Source organism: Pygoscelis adeliae, unplaced genomic scaffold (genome assembly GCF_000699105.1).
Source record: "Pygoscelis adeliae isolate BGI_AS28 unplaced genomic scaffold, ASM69910v1 Scaffold168, whole genome shotgun sequence".
NCBI lineage: Eukaryota > Metazoa > Chordata > Aves > Sphenisciformes > Spheniscidae > Pygoscelis > Pygoscelis adeliae.
This window is the reverse complement of record NW_008825566.1, coordinates 4,797,749-4,823,847: the sequence shown is the minus strand read 5'-3', so window position 1 is coordinate 4,823,847 and position 26,099 is coordinate 4,797,749. Positions and strand designations below refer to the sequence as shown.

The 26,099-nt window shown below is 39.1% G+C and overlaps 1 protein-coding gene across 1 annotated transcript in view; it reads left to right on the top strand.

Moving 5' to 3' along the window:
• RNF144A (ring finger protein 144A) overlaps positions 1–20,778 on the top strand; it is a 54,152-nt gene extending 33,374 nt beyond the window's left edge. Inside the window, exons 3-8 of the mRNA XM_009332501.1 lie at positions 7,884–7,988; positions 8,199–8,259; positions 9,294–9,501; positions 11,324–11,471; positions 12,782–12,871; positions 15,964–20,778. Coding sequence (XP_009330776.1) covers positions 7,884–7,988; positions 8,199–8,259; positions 9,294–9,501; positions 11,324–11,471; positions 12,782–12,871; positions 15,964–16,095 — 744 coding nt within the window. The 3' untranslated portion in view covers positions 16,096–20,778. The remainder of the gene's footprint in view (positions 1–7,883; positions 7,989–8,198; positions 8,260–9,293; positions 9,502–11,323; positions 11,472–12,781; positions 12,872–15,963) is intronic.
• Positions 20,779–26,099: the final 5,321 nt, after the last annotated feature.

Here is a 26,099-nt window from a genome sequence, read left to right as displayed (position 1 = left end):
CCCCAGGTCCTTTTCCGCCAGGCAGCTTTCCAGCCACTCTTCCCCAAGCCTGTAGCGCTGCATGGGGTTGTTGTGGCCAAAGTGCAGGACCCGGCACTTGGCCTTGTTGAACCTCATACAGTTGGCCTGGGCCCATCGATCCAGCCTGTCCAGGTCCCTCTGCAGAGCCTTCCTACCCTCGAGCAGATCAACACTGCCGCCCAACTTGGTGTCGTCTGCAAACTTACTGAGGGTGCACTCAATCCCCTCATCCAGATCACTGATAAAGATATTGAACAAGATATTGAACAAGTGACTGTTTCCTCCTGTGATTTATTCTTAAGGATGATGAATCAGCTGCAGGGTTAATAAAAATTGGAATTTTGGTAGTGAAGATTTCTTTGAAAATAGTTTATCTCTGAAAATAGATTATCTCTGAGAAGATGTCTACAGAAGTGGAAATGATCTATTAAAGTTCAACGTAGTATCACAAACATTAAACATCTGTCTACTGTACATCTGACTCTGAGATCTAGGTGGTTTGTGAGGTTCAGTGTAGCTTGTGTTCTTGAATTTGGTCAGTATAGCTGACAGTATATCTAATAAATAAAAAAAGTTCACTCCCACGGTCATATGTATGCCTCAAACAGATCTCTGGTTAGGTATGCAGAGATATTTTCTCGTAAGCCACTTGTCAACCAAGTAGGATTAGGGTGATACTGAAAAGCCAGATTGTAGATTTGCCATAGAGAATTGTGCACACTGGAGCAGCAGTGCAAGAGTATTTCTAAGTTGAGCCTGTGATTAAATAAGAATAGATTTGAGCAGTACTATAGCTACTACTTTACACAAAAAGGCCATGTAGTAAGTTTGAAAGAAGCTTAAGAGATCTCCAAGGAACCTACCATTTTTTTTCTTTCCTCTCACATGTTTTCTTGCATGCTTTACGTGTACCGTGGAAATTTGGCAGAAAGTAGTTTTCTTTTTCTACGAAACACTAAGATTAAAAATGTATTTGTCTTATTACCAGATGAGCGTTCCTGTTGCTTTTAGAAGTATCTACCGAAATATTAAAAAAAGGTAGCATATGGCAGTTCTGTATGGCTACAGGAATCCCTACTCTACAGGAATAGGAAAGACTCGGGCTCAAACCTTAGTGGGTCACTCTTCCCTCTTCAGAGAATACCCCAGCTATAGGCTGCTTATTTTAGGGGAATTTTTCCTCTTGGGATTGTTCAGCTTTGTCTAAATGGAAAATCTTTCTAGAAAGTGATTCTCTTCAGGGAAAAGCTCTTTAGTCTAGAATGAGTTTGCTCTTTGGACAAAAGGGAAGGGAGCTATTATTCCAAGAGTATTAGCCTCCACCTGAGACGTGGACACCCAAATACATCTCTCTGATTTATTTGTAGTGAGAGACATTCACTCACTCTCATGCACACTGTCTACCCCTGCCCTGGTGAGTATTGCACGCTGCATCACTATTTACTATTCTAAGCCAAAGCTAAAAATGAGCACTAGATCACATTACCCGAAAGACTTTCGGACAATGTTTCTACCAGTATAAATACCTATTCACCAGACTGACTGCAGAATTAGCATAGTGGAATTAGCACAGAGCAGTGGAATAACCTTGGTATTACACTGTCTTCTGGCAAGAACAGATACTACGTTCTCAGTATTCATTTTTAAGTAATGTAAAGAAAAATACCTGGTACGTAGAACATAATATTATAAAATACTATCAAAAGTAGTTGTTGCAGTAGTTTTGTTCACCTGTGTAGCCTCATCACATGAATTTTGAGCTTTGGCTTAGTGTCCTTTAGCACAAAAACTACCCATAGACGAAACTGTAGATTTGTAGCTACAAAACACTGCTAAGTAAGTGCTTCTCACTTAATATCCTTTCGTATTCTTTGTATTCTTTCCTAGAATGTAAAGCCAAAAGGGATCATTACATTCATCCAGCCTGATGTCATTTGTAATGTGGGTCATAAAATACCAACCAGTGTTTCCTGACTCTTCATGTGGTTGAATGCAAGTTTATATAAATATATGTGTGTATATATATGTATGTATATTTTTAGAAGTTCATCTAATCCTGGTTTGCAGATTGTATAGAATTTGTGAGACTTCAGCAATTTAGTCTACATGTTAATAATCATCTTACTTGGAAACATTTTCTTGTTTACTTTGAGCTTTCTTCCCAGTATTATTTTCCATTTCCCCTCTTTGCATTGAAACTTAGGCCTACTAATTTTAGAATTGGATTTTTTGGTTAAAAATAATAAAAAAAATCTCCCGTGTTGAAAAAGCATGCCAGCCCATCCTTGTGTTCCTGAAGTGCAGTGCAAAACTCTTAGTGATTGTCTGCCCAAGGTGAAGGATTATTTACCTGGTTAATATTTGTGCACAGTAGCAACTGCCTTCGTCTACCTTTAATATTCACCTTTAACAAATGTGTTGTAAAAAATTAATTCCCTTTCTTTTTTAGAACTTGGTAAATGCTAGATTGCTTTCCTTTTAGTTCTTCTTTTTTCCCTTTTAATTTTATCAGTAGTTGTTTGGGTTTTTTAAAATGTTTTACCAATATCAGCATGTGATGTTTTTGCGTGTCGTGCACATTTCATTTTGGAATGGCTGTGGCCTAATGCCAGGACTAAAAATACATTTAAAGTTTTAAGAAATAAATCAAATGATACAGTGATGATACACTTGGCTCTGCAATCCTGTCATGCTTTTTTGGCCTTTCCAAATCCACTGACTTATTTATAAAATTCCCCATATGACTTGGCACTTGCATCTGCAGCATTAGCGTAGTCAGAAGTCTGTCTTTTGACAAAATCCACCTAGCAGCTGTTAAGAAAATAATACGGGATAATCTTTTTGTCTGTCTAACTCTCAAAGAAAAGGTGACATCTTGAAAAGCCATTCCTTGTTTCCTGTGATCATAGCAACAACATGTTCTTAAAAGTAAATTTGTTATAACTTTTCAAAAAGGTATGCTCTTCTATTTTAAAAAATGAAGACGTTCACCAAAAGTATCTTCAAGTGTTTTTAATTACATGCATTTTGTATTGTAAAATTACCTTAGGCACCAAGTGAACATATTTTTTCTGTCGAAGCAGATGGTAGATAAATGTTGCCCCATATGGAAACAATGAAAGTCAGATTCCTTCTTATGAATTATGATGGCTTTTATTTGGTTTTGGGTGTCAGGAGAAATAAGTCAAAGCACCATCATCAGAAATAGGCGTAATTGTTGCTCGAATTCTTCTAAAACAAAATTAAAAGCCAGACATTTTAATTCTTTATATTGAGACTTTGCTGTGGCCTGTGCAGGTTTGTTAAGAGTTAAATGCAGCAGAATAAAATTATGTGTTATGGTTTGGAAATGAGGCAAAAAATAACCATTCTGATTCTCATAGGGTATTTTGATCTTCATCACATTAGGTAAAATGATGTGGAGCCCTAAAGCAACAGCACATCAATGGTCACTGAATATACCTTTCTGTGTGGCACAATCCTTGATGTACAAAGGTTAGAAGTACAACTCCTCTTGCAGAGCTTTAAATATTAGGCTATGCTTGGCAGCTTCAGAAAGGAAGTAATTCCTATATTAGCCATCTATCTCTGAGGCTGAGGCAAAAAAAAAAGTGTTCCTAATTTATATAGGAAGCTGATAGTAAAACCGCTGCCGAGTTGGGCTCTCAGTTGATCCTTGTGAGAGAATGGATCTGGGCCAAAACTCCTCAAAGTGGATGTGCTCCTGACCTTTGTCATGGGGACAGCAAACAACAGGAGGATTCTTGGATTACCAGGTGAAAGAACAAGTCATCCAGACACCAGAAAGGACAACAGTGGTGTGCAGAAAGAGGACAGAGCAGGGATGCACACGGAGTGTGCATACACAGGGAAAAATACAGGTGTAATGCTTGGGGGAGCTAACTGGTCTCTTCTGACTGATCTTATGCTGTTTGGCAGCAATTGGTGCATGCGATGCATCTTGACCTGCAGTTTATATAACCTGATATAAAGTTTTAAATATAGTTTATATGTATGTGTTTTATATATATAGTCTATATATAGTTTATAAATAACACATATGTTTTGCAGTCCTTTGCTTTCCTTTGTCCATGGGAAATTACAAAAGTTATGTGGCAGTTTTCATGGGGTTCCCTGTCTAACATTCTTATATGGTAGTATATTACAATCTCCTTTTAATTTAAAAATATAGGAAGTTGTAAAATGAATGCTAAGGTATAGATCTGTATAGTTAAGGAACCCAAACAACCTTAGTAGTGTCCTAGAGTGCCATCATATAATAATTGTTCTTTTCCTCCCCTGAGTTATTTGGTATGCTGAGAGTATACATGCTGGACAGAAAACTAAGCTACTACAATTACCTGTTCACTTGTTGCAACTGCAACATAAAACAGAGTAACTTACCTAACGATTGTTATAAACTGACATGTTTTAGTTCTGGATTGAGAAAGGAGTAGGAGCACACACATGGTTTGTTACTGTCGCTGGACTAATGACTAAAAACTTACACACTTGGTCCTCTCTTCTTGCTGACTAGGCAGGTCTTCATTATTCCAGGTGAAGATTGTTAGAGTACAGAAATGAAGTACAAAACTGAATGCAAAGGAAACGTTTCCTCTTATGACCTACTTAATTCAGTAAAGAGTTATTTTTTGTGAAATGCCAAGTCTTAACGCTGGCTTCATCATGTCATAATATATACATGAGCAGAAATGTACAGAATAACCACCATCAGTTTTTGATAGGTTTAGAGTATCTCCAAGTGTGACTTACTTAAGTAATATTTAGTTAGTTAATTACTGAAATACAATGAGGTTTTTTTTTAAAGAAAGAAACAAGTGGAATTTAGCAAAAGTATTGCTTCAAATAAAAGTAACTTTCCATTGACACACATCCATTAAAGGAAGAATAAAGATGCTCCTCAGCATATTGGTTTTATAAGGGTCAATGTACAACAAGAAGGATATCTTCTGACCTTATTCCAACCTCAGCCCTTAGGTACCCAATTTCAGCTCCTGTTTTCTCTGGGAAAAATTATGTAATACAGTTCATTTTGAAAGTTGTTTGGGGTGACTTACACTTACACATTTTTCGTTCATCCTATGCAGTACTTTATTGCCGTAAGGCTATGGAGATATTTTCTTCCAGCATGGGATCAACTACAAGCTGCATAGAAAATGAGCAACAATTTATTTGTCATCTTTTTGTAATTGTTTTGTAATGAATTTTTCACAGAATGTAACTGAGTACCTAATCCTACTGTGTTGTTTTGCTTGTATGCTGGTGCATTTCTAGTACTGTAGCCACTTTAAAATTTTCTGACACAAGTGGCACATCTTGTGTCCTCTCTCAAGAGAAGCCACAGCTACCCTGTGCTTCAAATTCTCTTGCAACCTCTTTGGGTTACTCCTTCTCCACCCAAGAAATCTCTGGAGTGAGGAAGTCTTGAGTGGACAGTGTTTTATCCTCTGCCTAATTTATGGCAATATTTCATGGCCTCAAGGCAGCATCTGTGTTCCCAGAAGGTGTAGCATAAGAAGTGCACTTTGGCTGGGCTCGTTTTGAGGACGTAGGGGCCAGTGCCACATCAGTGGAAGGCCTTGGACACTGCTCGTGGCAGGGATGAACTGTGTCATTGCTTGGAAGATGTGAGGAAAGGGAAACAAATTGAATGGGCTTTGGCAGTGGTCCCAAACAGGTTGAGGAAGAGAATTAACCACGTTAATGATTAATGATGGCAAAGCTTATTCAGCTTGAAAAGTACTTTCTATAAGTACTAAGTGCTGACATTAAAAATGTATGCATTTGCATTTTAATCCACACTTGGCGTCTGCAAATGGAGGGGAAAGGGAAGAGCCAACAGTGTCATTATGGCAACACTAATACCTCCCTACAGCTGAAATCACAGTTTGCCAAGGCACGCAACCTAGGACCTGGTTCTTGCAGAGCTCAGCCTGCTGTGGTTGCTGCTAGTGGTTCTCTTGAACTGCTCCACCACCTGCCCTGCAGAACTCTAAGCGAAGGCCTGGAAACCTTCTGCAAGTCAAACCAGCTACTAAGTGAACAGTTGTCTTCATTAAATCCCTACTGATAAAGAGGAAGACATAGGCCATAATCTACCACACATGGATTTTTTACACATGTAAAACTTTTAAAGATATCAATTATCCAGTCTCTGTTTTTCTTTTCCAAAAAATAGACCCGTTGTCTCGGTTTGCGTAGGAGACACAGGGAAGGCGAATCTGACAGAAATGATTTGTTGTGCTATCAAGGTGGTGGCATGTTGCTGCCAGAAAAGCTGTGTACCAGAGCAGCAGAAATTATGTGGGCAGGAAGTGAAGTTCTTGCTGCAATCAAGCTGCAAGAGGTAAAATCTAAAATAAAATGTTAATATAGGTGATAGGGCCTCTGAAAGGAGCAGAATAGACATATCGAGAGGCAGAACAGAAAGAGAAGAGGCTGAATGAGCAGACTCAAAGTCTGGACCTTCGCAGCTATAAGCCACATGCAAAGGGTTAGGCTGGAAATGTGCTCGTTGATGGGCCTGTTTGATGGCGTGGTTGGAAGGAAGAAGTGGCTTTGTGCTCTGACCCACAGTTAGGCACGCTGGACTTGGCAAGGTCGATACAGCCCTTTGCCTTCCCAGGCTGATGGCGAGTCAGCGGCTGCATACCTTTTGCAAGTTGTGTCTGGAAATAGTACTTGAAGTCCCCGTTTTGCCAGCTTGCTGCAGAGTGTGTAATCCTTCTTGCCTCCCACCCAGCTGTACACTGAGCTTGTTTTGTATCTTCATTTCACTCTGCTTTTGGTCTAGCCTCACTCTTCATTCACATATCTGGTAACAGAGAGTTAGGGACCTACTTTCTGTAATTGCCTCCGGTTTGCCACTGCCAGCTGAGCTCACAGGTAGGGTGAGAACACCACAGGGTGACCCATCCGCTGGAAAGCAGATCCTCATTTGCTCTTTCTGTGCAGTGTCAGGCTGGTAGAAGTTGTGCGGTATCTGCAGAGAGAAGGATCTCTCTCTCTCTGTCTCCATTGCTCCCCTTGTCTCCTCAGCAGACACCTATGCGGTAGCGCTCACCTTGATGTGGGAAGGGTGGAGGGGGGTGGTTGCTCTTCAACAATAACAAGGTTTGGTCTTAATTTGCCCTTAGTCTAAAATATCCTCCTTCCTTCTCTGTTTTGTTCACGGTCGTGCTGTGCATTGCTGTTAGATGCTATGTTTTCAGTTATGACTTGGGTAAAATGCTGTGGTTGCTAGGGGAGAGAAGTATTAGTATTACCCGTATTTATTATTCGGTCCCCATGGAAACTAGTTCTTCTGGGAGTCCTAATTATCACATATTTCCTTCCTATGGAAAAGATATATCTTTAACCATGAAGTTCAGATAGTTATTTTCTAGAAATAGACGGCAAGATACACCACTCCCTTTTGCTCTCTGGTGTGCTTGACAGATGTCTGTCTATGGGTAGTTACTGCTTACTAAGCTATGTTGTGGTTTCCAGTCATATAAAGAGTGTGGTTAATCTAATTTTATCTTGGTGGTGATTTATTATTTTTTTCCCCTCCTAGCTCCCTGTTTGATTTGTTCTTTTCCCCATTATTGTTATTTTTTAATTTGCTGCGTATTTTAAATTGAGGAAGAGTTATTTGATGGGGAAATTACCTTCTTGTTTTCTATTTAAAGGTATAACTGTGGCAAAAGCTGTGAGCATGGCCCATGGTTGTAAAAGGGACACAGTAGTATCTGTTTTTTCAAAGAAGTTTGAGTTCTTCTGATTTTCAGAGGAAAGCTGTTAAAATACTAAGTGGTTTATTCTTGGTGAGGTAGTTAACTCAATCTTTGGCTCTCTTACAGTGCCTAAAACAGTATGTGGAACTTTTGATCAAAGAAGGTCTAGAAACAGCAATCAGCTGCCCTGATGCTGCCTGCCCAAAGCGAGGTCATCTGCAAGAAAATGAGGTACACTTTTAGTGCAAATAGGTTTTTTTCTTTTCTTTCCAGGACGTTTGAATGTGTCTTGCTCTGTATGTCACAGCTGCCATTGTTGCCAACATATGTTTTTAATAATTCTCTAAAGGACAAATATTTTGTCTCCATTTGTTGAAAATGCCTTAGATTATTGCTGTTCCTAATTGGAAATTTGTCTGTTCCTTTTCCTTCCTTCAACAGATTGAGTGCATGGTTGCATCAGAAATCATGCAAAGGTATAAGAAGCTGCAGTTTGAAAGAGGTAACACATATAACACTACTCATTGCAAGGCTGTGGGAATGGTATCACTCCAGAGCAATCCCATAAATCAGAATCTGGCTCTGCACATGTTCATGCAGTCGCATTGTTTGGTCATCACAAAAAAAACAAAAAACAACCAAACAACCAAAAAACAAAAAACATTGTTTTTGTTCTTGCCTGCGTGATTCCCAGAATTGCAACATTCTGGGAATAAGCTAAGGAAGGAAGATTGCTATGTATTGTATTGCTCTATAACTAAGGGAGGGAGTGACTTCTATTTCGAGCTTTGCTGTTTGAGTTGACTACCATTACTCAAGGGACTGGGGAGGTAGACTGACCCCTTTTATGGAGCTACCATTATCTCCTGTGATGGCATCTGGTGCAGAATTACTAGGCAGTTCTGTGTGTAATGATAACATGAACCTTGTTAATTTTTATGAGGATATAAGCTGATTGGGTGCCTATGGGAATGTGGAACTGTGTGGCCATAAGGAACTTAGAGTAAGGTTTTGCTGAGGGCAGGAAGTCATTGGTAGGTTTTTATTGACTTCAGTGGGCTTTGAAACATGAAATGACTTAGCAGTAAGCAGCCTCCAAGAAAGGCATGAAACTGTATAACAGTCTTATGCTATTGTTAATCATGTGGTTACATTAGGGCAGAGGCCAACTTGAAATAGAGTCCTACTGGGCAAGCCACTGTAAAAACACGTTCTGATGGGTTATACCTGCATAGTATATACTCTATTTAACATCACGTACAACTGAAGAAAAACACAACATCTCATTCTCAGAACAAGTTTAGTTCAGTGAATGAAAGTGGGCAATTAATTCAAATTCAGGAAACTCACTTTAGGTTGGTGCCTGTTTGCAAAGCAGGCCAGATTTATGTCGAAGTGGGTAGCATAAATTAAAAGGCTTCTTTTGAAAATGTGTGTTGTCAAATGCCCTGCCAGTCAGCCTCTGCTGGAATAATTGTTATGGAAGGCCGGCCTTGTAACCACCTTTGAATTTTATTCTTTTATGCCCCTTTACAGAAGTGCTTTTGGATCCGTGTCGGACTTGGTGTCCATCCTCTACTTGCCAGGCAGTTTGCCAGCTCCAGGAACCAAGCCCACAGGACCCCCAGCTGGTCCAGTGCAAAGTCTGTGACATTGAGTTCTGCTCTGCTTGCAAATCTAATTGGCATCCAGGTCAAGGCTGTCAAGAGAACATGCCAATCTCTTTTCTTCCAGGAGAAACAAGGTGAAGTATTGCAAAAGATCAAGTATTTAGAAACAAAACACTCAATCTTTGAAAAAACTGGAATATGAATAGTAAAGGGGCGTTTTCCTGATATTTTGTTTGAAAGCTGTTTCCTTCACTTAGTCACTCCTGATCCTTTAATGCTGTATTCCAAAACTGGGTAGCTCTTGGCAGCCTCACTCCTTGCCACCATTCCCGGCAAAGCACAAAGGAGCTGCTTGAGCCTCTATCAGCCGCCCTTTTGAGAAGCTCATGAGCTTCCCTTCAGAGAAGATCTCATCGCTGCTGCTATTCTGGACAGCGTGAGGGTTGGTAACATCATGCCAGACAGTGATTTTTAGGATACCCTGTCAATCATCCCAACTGCTGCACATTTGGCCAATGGTCTTAAGTTCTGCTTCAAGCTGTTTCCACTGGCATACTGCAGCCAGTGAATAAGAAAGGCCATTGTGCATGTGTTCTACCTAATGTTTGGGCTTTTTCAATGATTGTATAGCAGTTCAAGGTATCGTTAAAGCCCTGGCCAGCCATGGACTTAGCTATTCATAACTTGTCTTCTTTCAAGCTTTGCTGTAACAGATGGCTAGCTAGGATGCTGTCATGAGTTCCTGGTCAAATATGGTAACTTTTGGACATGCTTTTTGTGTGTGCTTGACCATAACTGAAGCTCACTAAACTTCATGGCAAGATAAAAAACTTTATTTATTTTCCTTAGTGTTTTGGTTGCTTTTATTTTTTATTTCATGCTTCATTTTTTACTCCCTTGAGGTTTGTTTTTTCCTTATTTTGGAGCATAATGTGCAAGTAGCAGTTGGTGCTACCATGCATTTGGAGTTTCTTATACAGTTTATGGATTCAAAGCATTTTTCTGTAATATGATTGCCCCGAGCGTGACTAACACGTGTATGTCCCTTTATCCTGCTGTTGGGCAAATCGGTCAATCAGTCAAGGGTCAGTCCTGTTTTCCAGCAAACTGCTGATTCCCCATCAGTCGTTCTTGTATCTCCCACTGGCAGTGGCTGCAGGAAGTGTCATTTGTTAAGGTACATTTTAGTTGTTGGTGTACATAAAGCCTGCATATGGTAGAAAGCCTCTTGAGGGAAATAAATGTTCTTCTAGTGTTTCCACATTCCTCTGTGTTGTGCCCACTATATAAGGGGACATCCTATGGTTTTGCACAGTGATGCAAGACAGGAGGGGCGGTGCTGACCCTAACACATGAACCATGGCTCATTAGGACAGTGTTAGAGACAGAGAGATCAACTCTGAAAGAACGGCATGCCCCAGAAACCTCGTCGTTCCTGATTTGGAAGGAAATTCCTAGGGAGGATCCTCAAGGAGGGCAGAGACAAGCAATCTCTCCCTGGTGCCCCAGTCCGAAGGAATGTGGTCTGGGCTTGTTGTGCCATCAATGGATTGCTTCCTCTTCTTTTCTCAGAAAGAAGAAAGGAGGAAAAAGGAAAATTATCTAGAAATACAAAGCATTTAGGTGTGAACTAATTGCTGCTCATCTGATATATTCCAGGAGAAAACTGTATAATATCTATTAATATCACTAGATAACAAAAACAGTTGGTAGAGAAAATGTCCTGACTCTTACGTAGGCACTGCAGTCATTAAACACTTTTTTCTAGAGATATGTTTGAAAAATAGAGTATAGCCAAAATATCTGAATAACAAAACTCAGTTAAATACTTGGATCTCTGCTAATTTTTTTTTTTTTTTTAATTAAAAAGTAGGCTTACCTTCTTAGCACATTTCTTAGTTGTTCTTCTCTTCTTTATGGCCACACATCTTATTAATTCCTCACTCTCTCCCACAGTTCAGTTTTCAAAATGGAAGAAGATGATGCTCCAATCAAACGCTGTCCAAAGTGTAAAGTTTACATTGAACGAGATGAAGGCTGTGCCCAAATGATGTGTAAGAACTGCAAACATGCCTTTTGCTGGTACTGTCTGGAATCTCTTGATGTGAGTACATGCCATGCGCTCTGATTCTCAGAAGCTTACAAGTTCATTGCTTTGCCATCCAGCTGTCTCATTAATCAATTAAATAGTAGCTCACTAGCTTCTGCCCAACTTGGTGGACTGTGACCCACCAGAGCTGATGCTGGTAATTTGGTAGGATTTGTATGCTCTGTTTTACTTGTCTGACCTTTGTTATCTTAGCATTTTGTCTAAGTGAGTCAGGAAATAATCATTATAAAGTAAAATTTTACAAAAATGTTTGCAATCTTTACATTGTAACTAACATGGGTTTGTTTGGGTTTTTTTTCTTTTTTTTTTTAATAATCATTTAGTGCTGACTTTTCAGCGTTTGCCTTCTTGAAGGAGTTACAGGATGAGTATAGCAATGTTCTCAGTCTGTGGAAGTTTATCAGACAAATTTTAGATTTGGTGCGTCACCATGCAGGAGCCTAGCAGTCAGATTTGTTTCCCATTCATTGTATTCTGTGGGACAAATAGATCTGACATATGAAAAAGAATACAATGTTCTCCTAACACCAGGAATTTGTCAGTCTATAAGCTGCTGCTGTCATATGTTTATGTTTTTTTAAAATCAGCCTGTTATCGTGCCCGAGGATCAGAGTATATACAATATACAACATCTGTTTCCATGTCATCTGTTTTATTTTATAGCATCGTTAACAATAGCTAAGGAAATGTTTTAGGTTCCTGAAAGCTACTCTGACTATTCAAATCCTGTGGTTGTCCCATTTGAATGCTTTACTGACAGTCCTTAAGTCACAAGCTTCTCATGTGCTCGGTTAAAAAACAGTGTTCCCTTGGTACTAGACCTGCTATCTTGGCTGGTTTGCCAAAGGATGGCAGGACAGATAGGGACATTTCTCAAAAATCTATATTGTCCTTTTATTCTTTAACTAATAAAAGGAACCAAGTTTGGGAAGTTTGCGGTACAAGTATTCGTTTTCCTTTGTGCTTTCTGTGTGTGTGTAAAATCTATGCAATGGGCAGCTTATCTTCTTGGATCCTCTTGCTAAACTCCATAGTAGCATTTAAATATGCAGGTTGAGAGCCTTTGGGAGAAGAATTCATTATAGATATATAACACTTGCTAAACAAACCTGTTTGTGAAGACACTTAACTGTAAACAAAGCACTTTGGAAAAGTTAGACCTGGCCATATCCACCTCACCAAGTTTTGATCTTCCTGTACAATTCCTGGTTATATAGTTCAGGAAATAGTATTTTATAACTTGAAGAACAGTTTGTACTTCTGTGTATATATATATGTATACCTTTTCATTTAATATTTTGTAGGATGATTTTCTCCTTATACATTACGACAAAGGACCTTGTCGAAATAAGCTGGGACACTCCAGGGCATCTGTTATCTGGCACAGAACACAGGTAAAGCTCAGATCTTTAAAAGCTCTGTACAGGTCTACTACTGTCATACTGCCTTCCTTTGCCTTACTCATTTTAACACCTTCAGGTAAAATTCTGTGCCAAATGGTAACTAATTTTCATAGCAGATTTAAAGAGGGCAGTAGCTTGGAGAGGACATTCCTTGGCAGAAAACTACTGAGAACTAGGGAGGGTGTGTTTGCAGAGCCAGTTCTCAAGTACAAGATACGTTCTCAGTAAACAAGAAGGACAAACTAGATTGCATCCATCCATACTATTAACAGGGAAGCTCATCCTGCAAGGGATCTTTAGCTCCAGATCCAGAACTGGAAAGGAATTAGCCTGAGTATGCTCAGTATCTTGCTATGGACTCCAGTTGACTCATTCGTGTAGGCTGGATAGAAGGTAACCCAGTGAGTTTATCAGTATTTCCAAACACAGATTCAAACTGACAATTACAAAGAGTGTGGGGATACCTCTTGTAGTCTAGCTCCAGTCTTGCTGGACCCAGCATGAATGCTGGTAATGGAAGAGCTCTCTGCACTACTTCGATGTATAAAAAATAAATGCCAATGTGTGACTTAGTCCAATCTACTGCCTTTACAGTCACTTCAGAGGTACAGGGACATCTGGGTATCTGAGTCATCTCTTCCTACATTAACTGTGTGCCAGTAAATATCTACCTTAGCTTGAGATGAAGTGCTTTTCGTGAAGTACAGATTTCTTTCCATTTGAGCATAAACCCCAAGTCTAGAGAATAAACCCCAAGTCTGGACAAACAAGCTAAACTGAAATAAAAGGAGAAGGATTGCACCCCTCTTCCTCCACATGCACCCCTGGGTGCCTGAGCTATGGACTGGGTTTTTCTTGGCTTAGCCAATGGTATCTTAGGGAATGTGTGGGTACATCAGCTTTCTTGATATACCTGTAATATGAGGTGATTAATCTGATAATTGAAATCTGTTCTTAGCCACAGCAGTTAGCACAAATATGTTTGTTAGACAGTATGTTTGATGTTCTGGTCATTGTTGAGAAAGAAAGTGATAATTCTCCACCAGTCAGGATATAATTCTGCTAAACCCACTAAAGCCAAATCAACATTGCAATCGTTTCCTTATGTTAAGTTCCTTTCAGTATTTATCCAAGGCAAATTGAGGTGAGCCTTTGGTTTGTTGTTTGTGGATTTAAAAAAAATATTTGTTTTGGCCAGAGGGAATGGCTTGATGCTGAGTACGGCAGCAACTTCTTCAGAAGCAACAGAACCAAGTAGAAAATGAGTAAGTAACAGCAGGCAGTTTTGTTTAAAAAACAAACGACAAACAAAAAAAAACCCACCCCAAAAAAAACCCACCCAAAATAAAACAACAAAAAACCCCAAACAAAATGAAACTTAATGAATTCTTTGATGGCATATTGAGGCTGAAAGGAAGGTGTAAATAGGTATCTCATAAAAATTACCAGTAGTCAATCCAGTCCACCGAATTGCTAACTTCCAGCTTGGCTCTGTCTGACCAGTGTGCTCTTAGCCTGGGCTGCAAATAGTTAGGCAAGGGCGTGCTGTCTCCAAAGAGCAGTATGGCAATAATTGCAGCTCACGGTTTTGTTAAAGGAGATGAGAATTTAGCTTTGGTTTATGTCTGTAGTAAATAAATGCAAAGATTAGTAAATGGAAGTTGCATCACATTGTCAGCACCTCCAAAAAAAAGAATGAGTAATGAAATGTGCACACCTCTGAAGCTGAAAAAGAAATTGCTCTTGGCAAGAAATAAAATTGTTAGGGCAGGGAAGTTTGAGCTCCTTATCCCTGGACAGCCAAAATCCAAGATTGAAAGAATTTGGTGTAGCAGGAGGCAGTCTGAGGGTGGTGACTGCTGTCCCACAGCGCCATCTCCTGCAACCAGCCTTTCCTCTCAGCCCTTCTTCTGAAAATCCCTGGGTAGTGGAATTGCAAAAAGAAATACGTAGTAATCAGAATGAGAAATTGTCCGTGGCCGACAAAAGTGCTAGTAAATCATCCCATCTATACAATGGCTAGTTAAATATTTGCCATCTAATTGAAGTGGCTTATCTAGCCCTGGCTAGAAGAATTCTTAATGAGTACTACACTCATTTCTTTTTGCCTTCTGTTGTGAGGTTTTGCTAGCAGATTAGCATTCCACTCCTGCCTTCATTATTCAAAATTATTCACAGACACTCTCATATGAATAAATCTAAATCATTTTCTCAAATAATTTGCGGGCATATTGTTGCAGCATTACTCTTAGAGTTGCCTATGGCAAATGGGAAACTTCCTCAGGCAATGAACCTCAACTTGAATGTTCGTTTAATAATTTTCCAAATCTAAACTCTGTAGAAACTAACAGAGCTTGGCACACTGACAGGATGGCTAGGTCTGTGGTTCTCTGCCCATGCTGGGAAGAGGGTGATCAATAAATGTCGATGAAAAAAATGCTTTTAGATAGAATTAGGTCATGTCCCCTGAAGCAGCAGGATGAGCTCAGGTCTGACTGCAAAAAGCCATTTGGCATATGCAAAGTCCTCCTATAGTCTATAGTGTTTGTAATCTGTGGCTGAGATTCCCAAGCTTGTGTTCCTGCTGGTGGGAAGTTTGTGGGAGTCTTCCCAGATTCTCCATGAACAACACCAGAACTTTGATTCTTTTTGGAGCTTTCTCCAGCAAAAAGGGGAGCACCTGAAAATGGGAGTCTCTAACTCTCTTGTAGTCTTGATCTTGATATTTAACACTTAGGTTTGATCAAGAAAAAAGTATCTAGTCAGTTGCTTCATTAGTTCTTTGAGATGTAGCAAAACTCAAAAAGGTAAATAACCGTTTGCATCACTTTGTGTGATGGAAGTGATTTGTGTGGCACGGTTCTGACTGGAGCAATGAAACATGAACATTAGCTCTCTGATTTCACTCATGTTTACTGATAGCAGGAGCTGAGTGTAGTGTACACTTAGGTGGAAGACCTGGCTCTGGTAAGGTCAATGGCATTTGCTGCGATCCTTTTGAAGGACACACCGATGATGCACTGGTGTCAGGAGAATCTAGACAATTGTTATCCCTAATGCAATGCTATTCCTTTCTCTTGCAGGTAGTAGGAATTTTTGCAGGATTTGGTCTTCTACTTTTGGTGGCCTCCCCTTTCCTTCTACTTGCTACACCATTTGTTCTGTGCTGCAAGTGCAAATGTAATAAAGGAGATGATGACCCTCTACCTACCTAGACTGAGAGGAGATTGGACTCATCACAACATGTTTTGATTTTATTGTTGCTGTTGATGTTTCCCTCTTGCACTTACATTGCTGTAGCCTTACTTGCCCCATTCTGCTTTTCATTGACACACAGTCTTGGTTCCAGGAACTGTTGTTACTACTGTTGCATAGATCAATTGATAATAGACAAGGAGGGTAATGGAACGCGAGTTTGGTGCTAAAGGGAGACCGTGGACCCAGGTAGCTGTCTGAAATGAAGAGGTGATACTGCTAAAAATAATGCAAAAAGTTTCTGATGCCCTGCTGGTGGACTGGGAACCGTGCTGAATGACCTGAGCAAAACAAGCTAAAAATGCATACAAATCTAAACTTTCTGCATATCTGTTCGCTTCAAAATTTGGTGTCTTACTCCTGTATATATTTAAGTTGCCTATCATTTAAATCAGATAGTCAACTTAGTGTGACTTTGCCATTATTACACATCTGGTTTTGTTAAAGCCATCACAATGTCCTTTTTAGTACCTATTTTTCCAAGCATAACAAAATCAATAAGGTGCATATAGGCCATCCTATGCCTTTCTTGAAATTTGGGGAGGGTTAGAAGGACAAAGTTGGTCCTGTTGCCTTCCAGAATTTTTTGAAGTCTTATAAGAAATTTGTTTGATTGAAAGCTACATTTTAAAAATTAATTGATGAAGCTGTAAGGTTGAGTGGTGACACAAACCTGCTATATAATCAAGGTTCTTTTAAAAATGCATTATGATATTGATTACCGCTGGACCACTAGTGTTTTTCTGAATTGTTTTTTTTTGCTGTTGTTTAGGGTTCTGCTACACTTACAGGGCTACATAACTTCTAATCCAGGTATCTTAATCTTTTTATATATATAGAGAGAGATATATAAATAATCCTATTTAAACCAAATGTGTAAATAGCTGTGCTATTGAAATATTTTGGAAGTTCAAGATAGCTTGCTTCTGTCTTTAGGGCAATTATTAAAAAATACAGGACTAACTTTACTATTTAGCAGACTCTTGGGTTATCAATGAATCTTTCCTTTTAAGTATAAAAATACATCCGGGTTATCCCTGTAGTTAATTATAAAAATGCCTGGGATATTTGTGGAAGTTGTACTTTACATTTAAACTACTTAGCCCATTTTCAGAGTTAATATAGTATGATATATGGTGTATGCTGTTAATAACAATGCTGTGATGAAACAAGTTTTCATCTGAAAAATAATCACTTGACTTGATTTGATAGTTTTGCGGAATTCACAGTGATGTTTTTCCAGGGTAGTAAAGCGTGCTAATCAACATACTATTAATCATTGTAGTTTCTCTTTAGAAATATTTGTTGAAAAGCATTTTGCTCTGATTTTAAAGCCTACAAGAATTTGACTAATAACTTCTTACCATGAAATACGAAGCATCTGAAACAATGTGTATGTCTATGAGTAGTACTGAAGGAAAACATTCTTTTGAATGGCTTGTGGACTGAAGTATGACTGCGGTTTTTTCATCATCATTTATTTCTGTGCATTATCAATGTACTGAGATGGATGAATATGTTGAAGCCAGGATAACTTTGCACTGAAAATGTATTAAGACCCTTAAATGCAACTGCTTCTGGCTGCTGTCACAGGCTGGGCATATGTTTTCATAGCTCAAGCATAAGGAAATTACTCCTTTCTTTATTATCTTTCATTTTATACTGTCTATCTGTTAAATAAAAAGACTGTAGGGTACAATTTTGAAAAGGGCCACTGTCTTTTTATAAAACTACTCTTGAATTTCTTCTCCTCCCCCTTCTTCCAAGTTTAATGGTATCCAAATTGAAACTGTATCTAACCACAGATTTGAGCTCCGGGAGCTGGAGGTTATCTGCAATTCACTTATTTGGCTTGATTTTAATGAGTTCAGCCATTATAACGTGAAGGAAAAGGATAGCTGGTTTCCAGCAAGTCTGAACTCCTTGTGATTTCTTCAGATTGTTTATGGCAATGCAGAGTTCAGATCTTTACTCGTAATACCTGGTTTTGTTATCACAGTATTTTTAGTATTTTAGCTATCTCTGTTATTAAAAATTGCTTAGTTGTTCAAAAATATCTGTAGGGAAGTCTGGATAGTGCATTCGATCACTGTTTGCGAGTCCCCAAGGGGTGTGTGGAGCACTGCAGAGTTCAGTGAGCAGTGAGGCGGTTATCTCACTCCGGCTCTGGCAGCAGCTCAGTCCATCTCCCCAGAGGTACCCTAAACCGAGCACCTGCCTTGTCCTGAGTCATAGCTTCAGTGTGCAGAAGCAATGGAAACCCTTCTGCAAAGGACAGCTTCCTGCAGGTAAGCTTAAACTATGACCTTTCATCCTTGGCCCTGTAACTCTATTTAACTGGAGAAAAAAAAAAACTGGACAAAAGGACGTAAAGATTTTATGAGTTGTTAATTTTCTAATTGGGAGCACTAAGGGATTTTGCTGTATGTGGCAGTGGTTTTATTGACTAATTCTACTACTGGGATGACAGTAAACAGCAGAGGTGCAGTGGCCTGTTAACAGTACCGGAGTGTCCTGGTATGAGGTTTATTTTCTCTGTGCCTTTCTCAGAGACGGCCTTTATGTGGCAATACAGCGAAACTTGAGTTTTCCACAGTATTGTGTGGCCAGTTAATAATCAATGTCAAAATTAATGCATTTCCAGATTTCAAAAAAAAAGGAAAGAAAAGGAAGTCCTTTACAAATACAGACATTTTCAAATGATAGTTTATAATTAATGCTCACAGGTAACATTATGTATAATCAGAAAACTGTGTACTTCTGTCAGTATATCTCTGTTTCCGATCTCAACATACTTGAATTGCTACTGGAGATTTGTATGACATATTTCTTGTTTCACATCCTGGCTCTTGGAATAGACTATATGCCTACATATTTTTACCAAATACCTAATCCTTTCAGGTTTGCTAAATGTCATGCCATCTGTATTCTTCTCGGGGATTTTTTTGGTTTTGTTTTCTTTATTTTTTTTAATGCTGTTTTGTTTCCAAAGTAGCAACTTCTGGCAGTGATGTATTGAGTTTGGGGCGGGTTTATGTTACAGCTTATGTTGATGGTGTGACATTTAATACCGTGAAATTGAATTGTAAACACATTATTTTAAACTCTGACATTTAAACCCCCTGCCATGGAAAAGCGAATGTTTGTCTCTGCTGTTTTTCAGATGAAATTCTGTTACAACAGCTTTGGCTTTTTAGATTTTCACCAGAAAAATAAGATTCACTGCATGATTTCTGTTGCGTTTTTATGGTTATGCTATATTTAGGGTTTTTTGCATTGTCTTAAATGCTGTTTTTAATGGAGTTTGTAACAGTACATCATTTGCATGTTCTGTTGGGGTAAAATGGTGTCCTACCTAGTGAGCATGGGACTGAGTGTGGAGTGCGGACTCCAGAGGCTTTGCATCTCCCTAGACTTGCCATTCATTAGCTGGGCTGAAATCAGTCCTGAGAGAGATCAGTAACATAGCCTGCACCAACTTCAATGACAGTAGCATTGAGTTTTCCCCACGTGACATCGGACAAGTCACTTATCTCCTCTTATCTCAATTTAACCATCTTTTAAATGGATGGACCAATGTTTACCTACCTCACAGGAGGGCTGTGAGGGTAAATTCATTGATTTTGAAGCTCTTCAAAATTCTGTGATGAAAGATTACATATAAATGCATACTGTAGTTTTATGTTAATATTTCAATTTTATTCATGTTGGCATTCATCCTGAAACCTCCTACTACTGACTTTAGCATGCCAAGAACTTGGGATGCTTTCCCCCACATACCAAACAGCATGATCTTTCCTCAAATACTCCGGCTTATGAATTAGGCAAAATCCCAAATAAGAGCTGACTGGATCAACTCTCAGATTACAGTTGGTCTCCTGACATGCAGGAAACACAATCAAAATTAGTGAAAAGCTCTCTTGTTTGTGGAGCTGACAGGATAAAATATTCATAGATCAGAAAAAGAAGTGCTTTTGATTTAAAATTGTTATGGGCAGGAAACTAAAAATGAAGTTTTGTGTATTTCATCTGTAGGTCTTCTACTGTGTAGGAATAAATATATTTAATACAGGCCGTTCTCATCCCAGTGAGGTGCAGCATGCATAAAGCTTTGTGCAGGTTTGCTTTTTTAAAACCAAAATTTGTACATTTCACATACATAATCTAAAATCCTGAGGAGAACAGATAGAATGCAGCTTTTGATGACAGTGATATTAAAGACATCAAAAAAGCCTGCATCAGCGCTTAATTGCTAATGCACTTACACTAAGTAAGGCATGCTGTTTGTGTTTAGAGCCCTGTGGTCTTCATTATTGCTTTGATTTGTATCTCTCTCTTATAAGAATTCCAGGAACATTAGGTACAGGTACGTGGTACATAACTGAACCTTTCTTGATCATTTTATCATGGATGTATTTTAAACTTGTATAGGGATAAGCATGAATGAGTCATGCGTATGTATAAATAATGTATTTGACCAGTGTAAAAATAGTTCTGTTGATGTATTTGAAATGTAAGTACATTTTGTGCCACTAACACTGTGATGTATAAAAGAGCTGTTGAAAGCCTTTTAATGTTGTGTTTTGTACTTTGAATCATATTGAAGAGTTTAATTTGTAATTTCAATAGATATTTTAAATGAATGTGTCTCCTGTGATTCTTCATAATGACTTCAGTGCTATACATTCACTAAAGAAAAGTGCTTTTGTTATGGTAGGACTTGCTGAGACTTATCTGCCTCTCCATCCTTCAGAGGAAGCACAGCCTGTGGCCTGGAGACCTGCTGCCTCACTTCTGGGCATAACTGCAGTTTCTGACTCATCACCTTGCAGCTTAGCCAAAAGAGTGAATCTGATTATTTGTAGAGCTAATTTGACCCGCAGCTGGGTCTTTGGTCCAGCTCAAGTTGCAGTCATTGGTGTATGCTCTAGCTGGGTGAACGTGCTGCTCCAAGGATTGCTCTGAGATGCGTGTATATTCTTGCACCACAGATTTAGGTCTGGTGGAGGTAGCTGTAACAGATCTGTCCACTGTGAGTAGCTTGTATTCCCCTCAGTTTGGTGTTGTGGAGGTGAAACTTCTAAAGGCAAAGCCCAATCTCCTGTACAACAGAGCATACTTAACTCTCTTTGACAGTGGGAATTGGCTCTCATGTTCTTGACTCTATCAACAGGCACTTTGCATTTTGCCTGAACTGCAGTTGAGGATGCATTCTTTCCTTCAGTCCCCATAGTTTCTTTCTCACTTGTTAGAATACAATTTGTCTATACCCATAAAAAAAGCACAGGCACAATTTCTTCAAAAAAAATGGTGTGCTTAACTAATATGCATGTATGTGCTTTATACCTGACAATTCAAGATAAATCAAGGCCACATAATAGCTGCTACTCAGTCATTCCTTTCTTTCATTTTCATGGAGCATAATGATTTTTCTCCATAAGGGAAAGATCAGTTTAGATATTTTGTTCAATTAATTGGGTAGAAAATAGTCTATACATGCCACAAGGGGTTTTGACCTATTCTAGGAGCAGGTATTATTAACAAAGCAACGTTTCTACTTTCTTCCTCTGCTCCCACAGTCAGTTGCTTCCAATTAGGGTATGTTTTGCTTCGCAGATTTCTTTTAGAGAGGAGGGTTATTTCTCAGTCACGTGCAATTATCTTGTACTTTAGTAACATTTAGCTCCTGGGCATTTCCTCAGTCTCTCTGCCACGTTCAGCTTACCTTGCTGTAGAAAGATTTTCTTACCCAATGCCTTCAGCTGTGTGACTGGGTTTTTGCACAACAGGTCTGTAACCAGAGAATTAAGCACTGCAGAAACTCTAAGTGGGGTAACGGACTTCAGGGTCTCAACTACCTAAAATGTAAAGTGTATAGGTTGAATTCTTAAATGGCAAACTTCTAGCCTATGTATATTCTAGTAAACAGAGAGTGTCCAGGATCATTCAGTCACCGGAGGTGACCCACATCCATAGTCATAAGTTCTGTCAGGAGTGGCCCCAGCCCCAGAGAACTCCTGAACTGTACCTGGGCACTGGGTGGGAGAGTTCAGGTCAAAGTCATGCCGGTAACTGTCCTCTAAGAACTGAACAATTGAGACAATCGAATCCCACAGTACAAAAACATAATGCTAGTTCTAGCATTCTACTAGTTTTAATGGTACTAGTAGAGATTTGACTGTAGGCATTGAATTATGTACACACACATGTATGGGGGTAGTGCTAGAGACTGCCACTGCCAACCTGCAAGCACAGTGCATCCTTTTTTTTTTTTTTTTTTTTTTTTTTTTTTTTTTTTTTTTTTTTTTTTTTTTTTTTTTTTTTTTTTTTTTTTTTTTTTTTTTTTTTTTTTTTTTTTTTTTTTTTTTTTTTTTTTTTTTTTTTTTTTTTTTTTTTTTTTTTTTTTTTTTTTTTTTTTTTTTTTTTTTTTTTTTTTTTTTTTTTTTTTTTTTTTTTTTTTTTTTTTTTTTTTTTTTTTTTTTTTTTTTTTTTTTTTTTTTTTTTTTTTTTTTTTTTTTTTTTTTTTTTTTTTTTTTTTTTTTTGTATTGGAGATCATCTAGGATGTTTCTCATAGGGGATTTCGTGCGGTGGGTACTTGCCCATTAGCAGTGCAGCAAGAAGGGAGGAAAGACTATTTTGTACAAGGAAGCCTTTGCTGCCCAGACTCCGCACTCTGGGAACCAAGATTCAGCGTTCATTCACTTCAGTATGAGGTTTGTCTTAACATTCAGGTGTCTGGCCTTAACTGATGGCAGTCAGTGCAAAGACGCATCTGTGTCTTTGGGACACTTCCCTTCCCATCCTATGCTGCTTACTTAAGATAGTTGTCTAGGCAGTTAGTCTCAAGGTGCTTCTCAGCTGTGGTTTTTTTTCCCACCCACTTCGATGACAAAAGAAGCCTAGGCAACTGCCTTTGTACAGGCACATAACTTTTACATGGCTAAAACTGAGTGAAACAGTCGTAGAGTGCCTTATCACAAGTACTGCTTTCAGATACCAGGGCAGAACTTGGTGGTGCAAATTAGAACCAGGTTACTCTGTTCCCATGAGGTGTTTCCATATGAATGCGTGTGTGTGTGATGACTATAACTTAACACATATGTGGCACATATACAAAATGTTTAGATGCTGTAAATCATGCAAACCAGCTCACACATGCAAGCAATGGAAATGCACTTGAAAGACTGAACAGTCCACTTCTTTTGTGGTGCGTGCACAGGAGAGAACAATGTCAAGCTGTATGTGCTAACTGGTAATTTATTCCTGGTGTTCCTTGGTCACTTTTCAAGCCAAAAATGAAATGAACGCTAGTCAGTATATAAATGCTAAATTTAAACCTAGGTCCCAAAGAAGGGAGCCCCTGGGAGTAAATTAGGTGTCCTATCTCAATGCCTTTTTCTAAAATCTGAATGTAAATATGTGTGTCTAGCTGATGTGCAGTACTTTATTTTTATGCGCAGCAGGTCCTTAAGTGTCAAATGTGGCTTCTAGTCAGTGTAGCTTATATATGTCTACAGGAAGAAGAAATTCTACTGCGTAATTTTGTAGAGCCAGAAATCTGATCCTGGAGCAATGCAGATTGCCCATATTAAATAGACGGATAAAAGTTCTGGGATATTTTTTGTAGCTTTATATGGAAGAAAGTGTATTAGGAATAGAATTAAATCACTTCCTCCTTCAAAACATTGCCTTTTTTTTCCCAAGTAGCTGGAAAAGTAAATACAAACGCCTATAAGCTTGAGTAAGTGGTACTCCATGTATGCTATGAATTGGATGCTCAGAGCCCATTAACATGGATTAGTCTTTCCATTACTTTCTGGTGAGTTTGGATTTTCATTTTAGGTGAGCAACGAGCTCATCTTCCTGTGTAAGAGTACCTGTGACAGAGAACTGTTTTTCTGACAGCCAGTGATTTGCTTCAATTGTCGTTATCTGTTTTGTGACAGAATCCGAGAGACTGATTTTGCTGTGGACTATAAGAGGAAAAAGTTGTATATCATTAAAGGAGAGTGAACATAACACACTGATTTAGCAGGTTCTGTGGCCTGACCTGCTCGTACCAGTCTAAATTAAAGTCTGTGGGCTCAGCCATTCCTGAGATTTACACTGCTGTGGATTATTCTTGAGAATGATTACAAACAAGCACACATTTTATTTTTTCTCTTTGCTCCCTTGAGATGACATTTTGAGTTTTGGTGGGTGGCAGAAATGCTTGAACTGCCTCAAAATCCTGAGGTCTCATTATATTTTGAGAATGACACTGTCATTTTGTAGGATTACCCACAGGAGAAATGCATGAGATATTGTGCAAAATTTCATTTTAATATTGCCTTGGCAGATGAGCATAATGCAGCATTTCTTTATTTATTTTCATGCCTCAGTAATTATTAGTGTACTCATTTTGTTGAAGTCTCATGTAACTTCTATGATGAGTATAGGTCGAGTGAGGGATACCTGAGTTGGAATATGGATAAACTTTTCTTGATGCATTAGAAAAGCACGCAGAAAGGGTATTTTAAGCCCTTGCGGTAAGCGGTGCTGCTATGAGCCAGCAGGGTGCAGTCTCTGAACGCCATTGCAGACAATAAGGACTGGCTTTCTTTGAGAGTATTGCACATAAATGCATATTAACAAGATTTCTATCTCAAGCTTTTAAAGTCTGTGTTTCAAAACCTCCAGAGAGTTAATTGTAATGATATCATGGCTAAAAATAACGATGTTATGATGGGCCTGCACACTCTGCTGGGGCTGTTCTAGTCTCTGGATATTAACATATTATTGCTCCTGTTCTCTGAGAGTATATAAAATTTTCTGAAAGTGAAAAAGACGAAGTATTTGAACTTTCAGAAAATTAATATAAGCGTAGAGATGTTTCAATCTGCAAATGTAAAATGAGGGGTGCAAACCAGGGGTCTCTTTCAAAATGCCATGTTCAGAGAGCAGTGATTAATCGCACTGAGAGAAGAAGGGGGAACACTAAAAGTCAGTTCGTTCAAAACAGATTAAGTATTGGCTAATAACATTGCATCTTCTCTATATTTTATAATTGACGGATGTTGTAACGGAGCCAAATTATTCTCTTCTCCCTTCCTACCCACGCCTGCTGTCGTATCTGTGTTCCTCAATACAGATGTTCAGCAGAAACAATGCAACTGTCCAAACAATAACTCTAACCATCCGTTTAGCAGTCAACATGTTTGGCAGGGGAGGCAAGCTGCAATGGGGGGTTGCTGTGAGTCCTTCTGCCTTTACCTCACCCTATTTATATATGTTCCAATGTTCACGTGCCTTCCTTCCTTCCACCCCCCAAGTATATCTGAGTAAAGCAAAGTGAAAAGTTAGTTTCTTGTATTTTTTGTGGCCTAGAGGTATGTTTCAGGATCCCGCCAAGACTAAGTTTTAAAGAAAATATAATGTGCTGTCCCGGCTGCCACCATCTCCCTGCCAAACTTCCAGGGACTCGTGGGAAACTTCTGGTTCGTGGCAGTTACAGCCTGTTAGGGATGCGTTTGGAGCATGTGTTTCAGCTGGATCCATTCTTCCTTTTCAGGACCTTGCAATTATCTTATGCAAAACGGTGCAATTAGAGGATTGGGGTAGTACAGTGTGTCTTACCAGATGTCTAGCACTTTGCTCCCACCGTGTCATTCCATTTTGTTCAGCAGATTTCCCCAGCCTTCAGCACTGATCAGGTGGTTACAGGACCTTCTCAGTGCAGGATGCCTCCAGCCTTTCAGTGCTGCTTGCAACTCCTGTTGTCTTCCCAGCGGCAGGATATGGTTTCTAGGTGCGGAGCAGCACTGTGTGTTGAAGAATGTCCCGTGGAAGATGCATGTCTATAGGGGCTATCTCACTGCTTCCCACAGTGGGAAACAGAAAGCAGAGAGATCTAGAGCAGCAGAAGGGAGAGGCACTGAGAAAAAGCACCTTTCTCTCTGTCACTTCTACCTATGCAGTGACAGA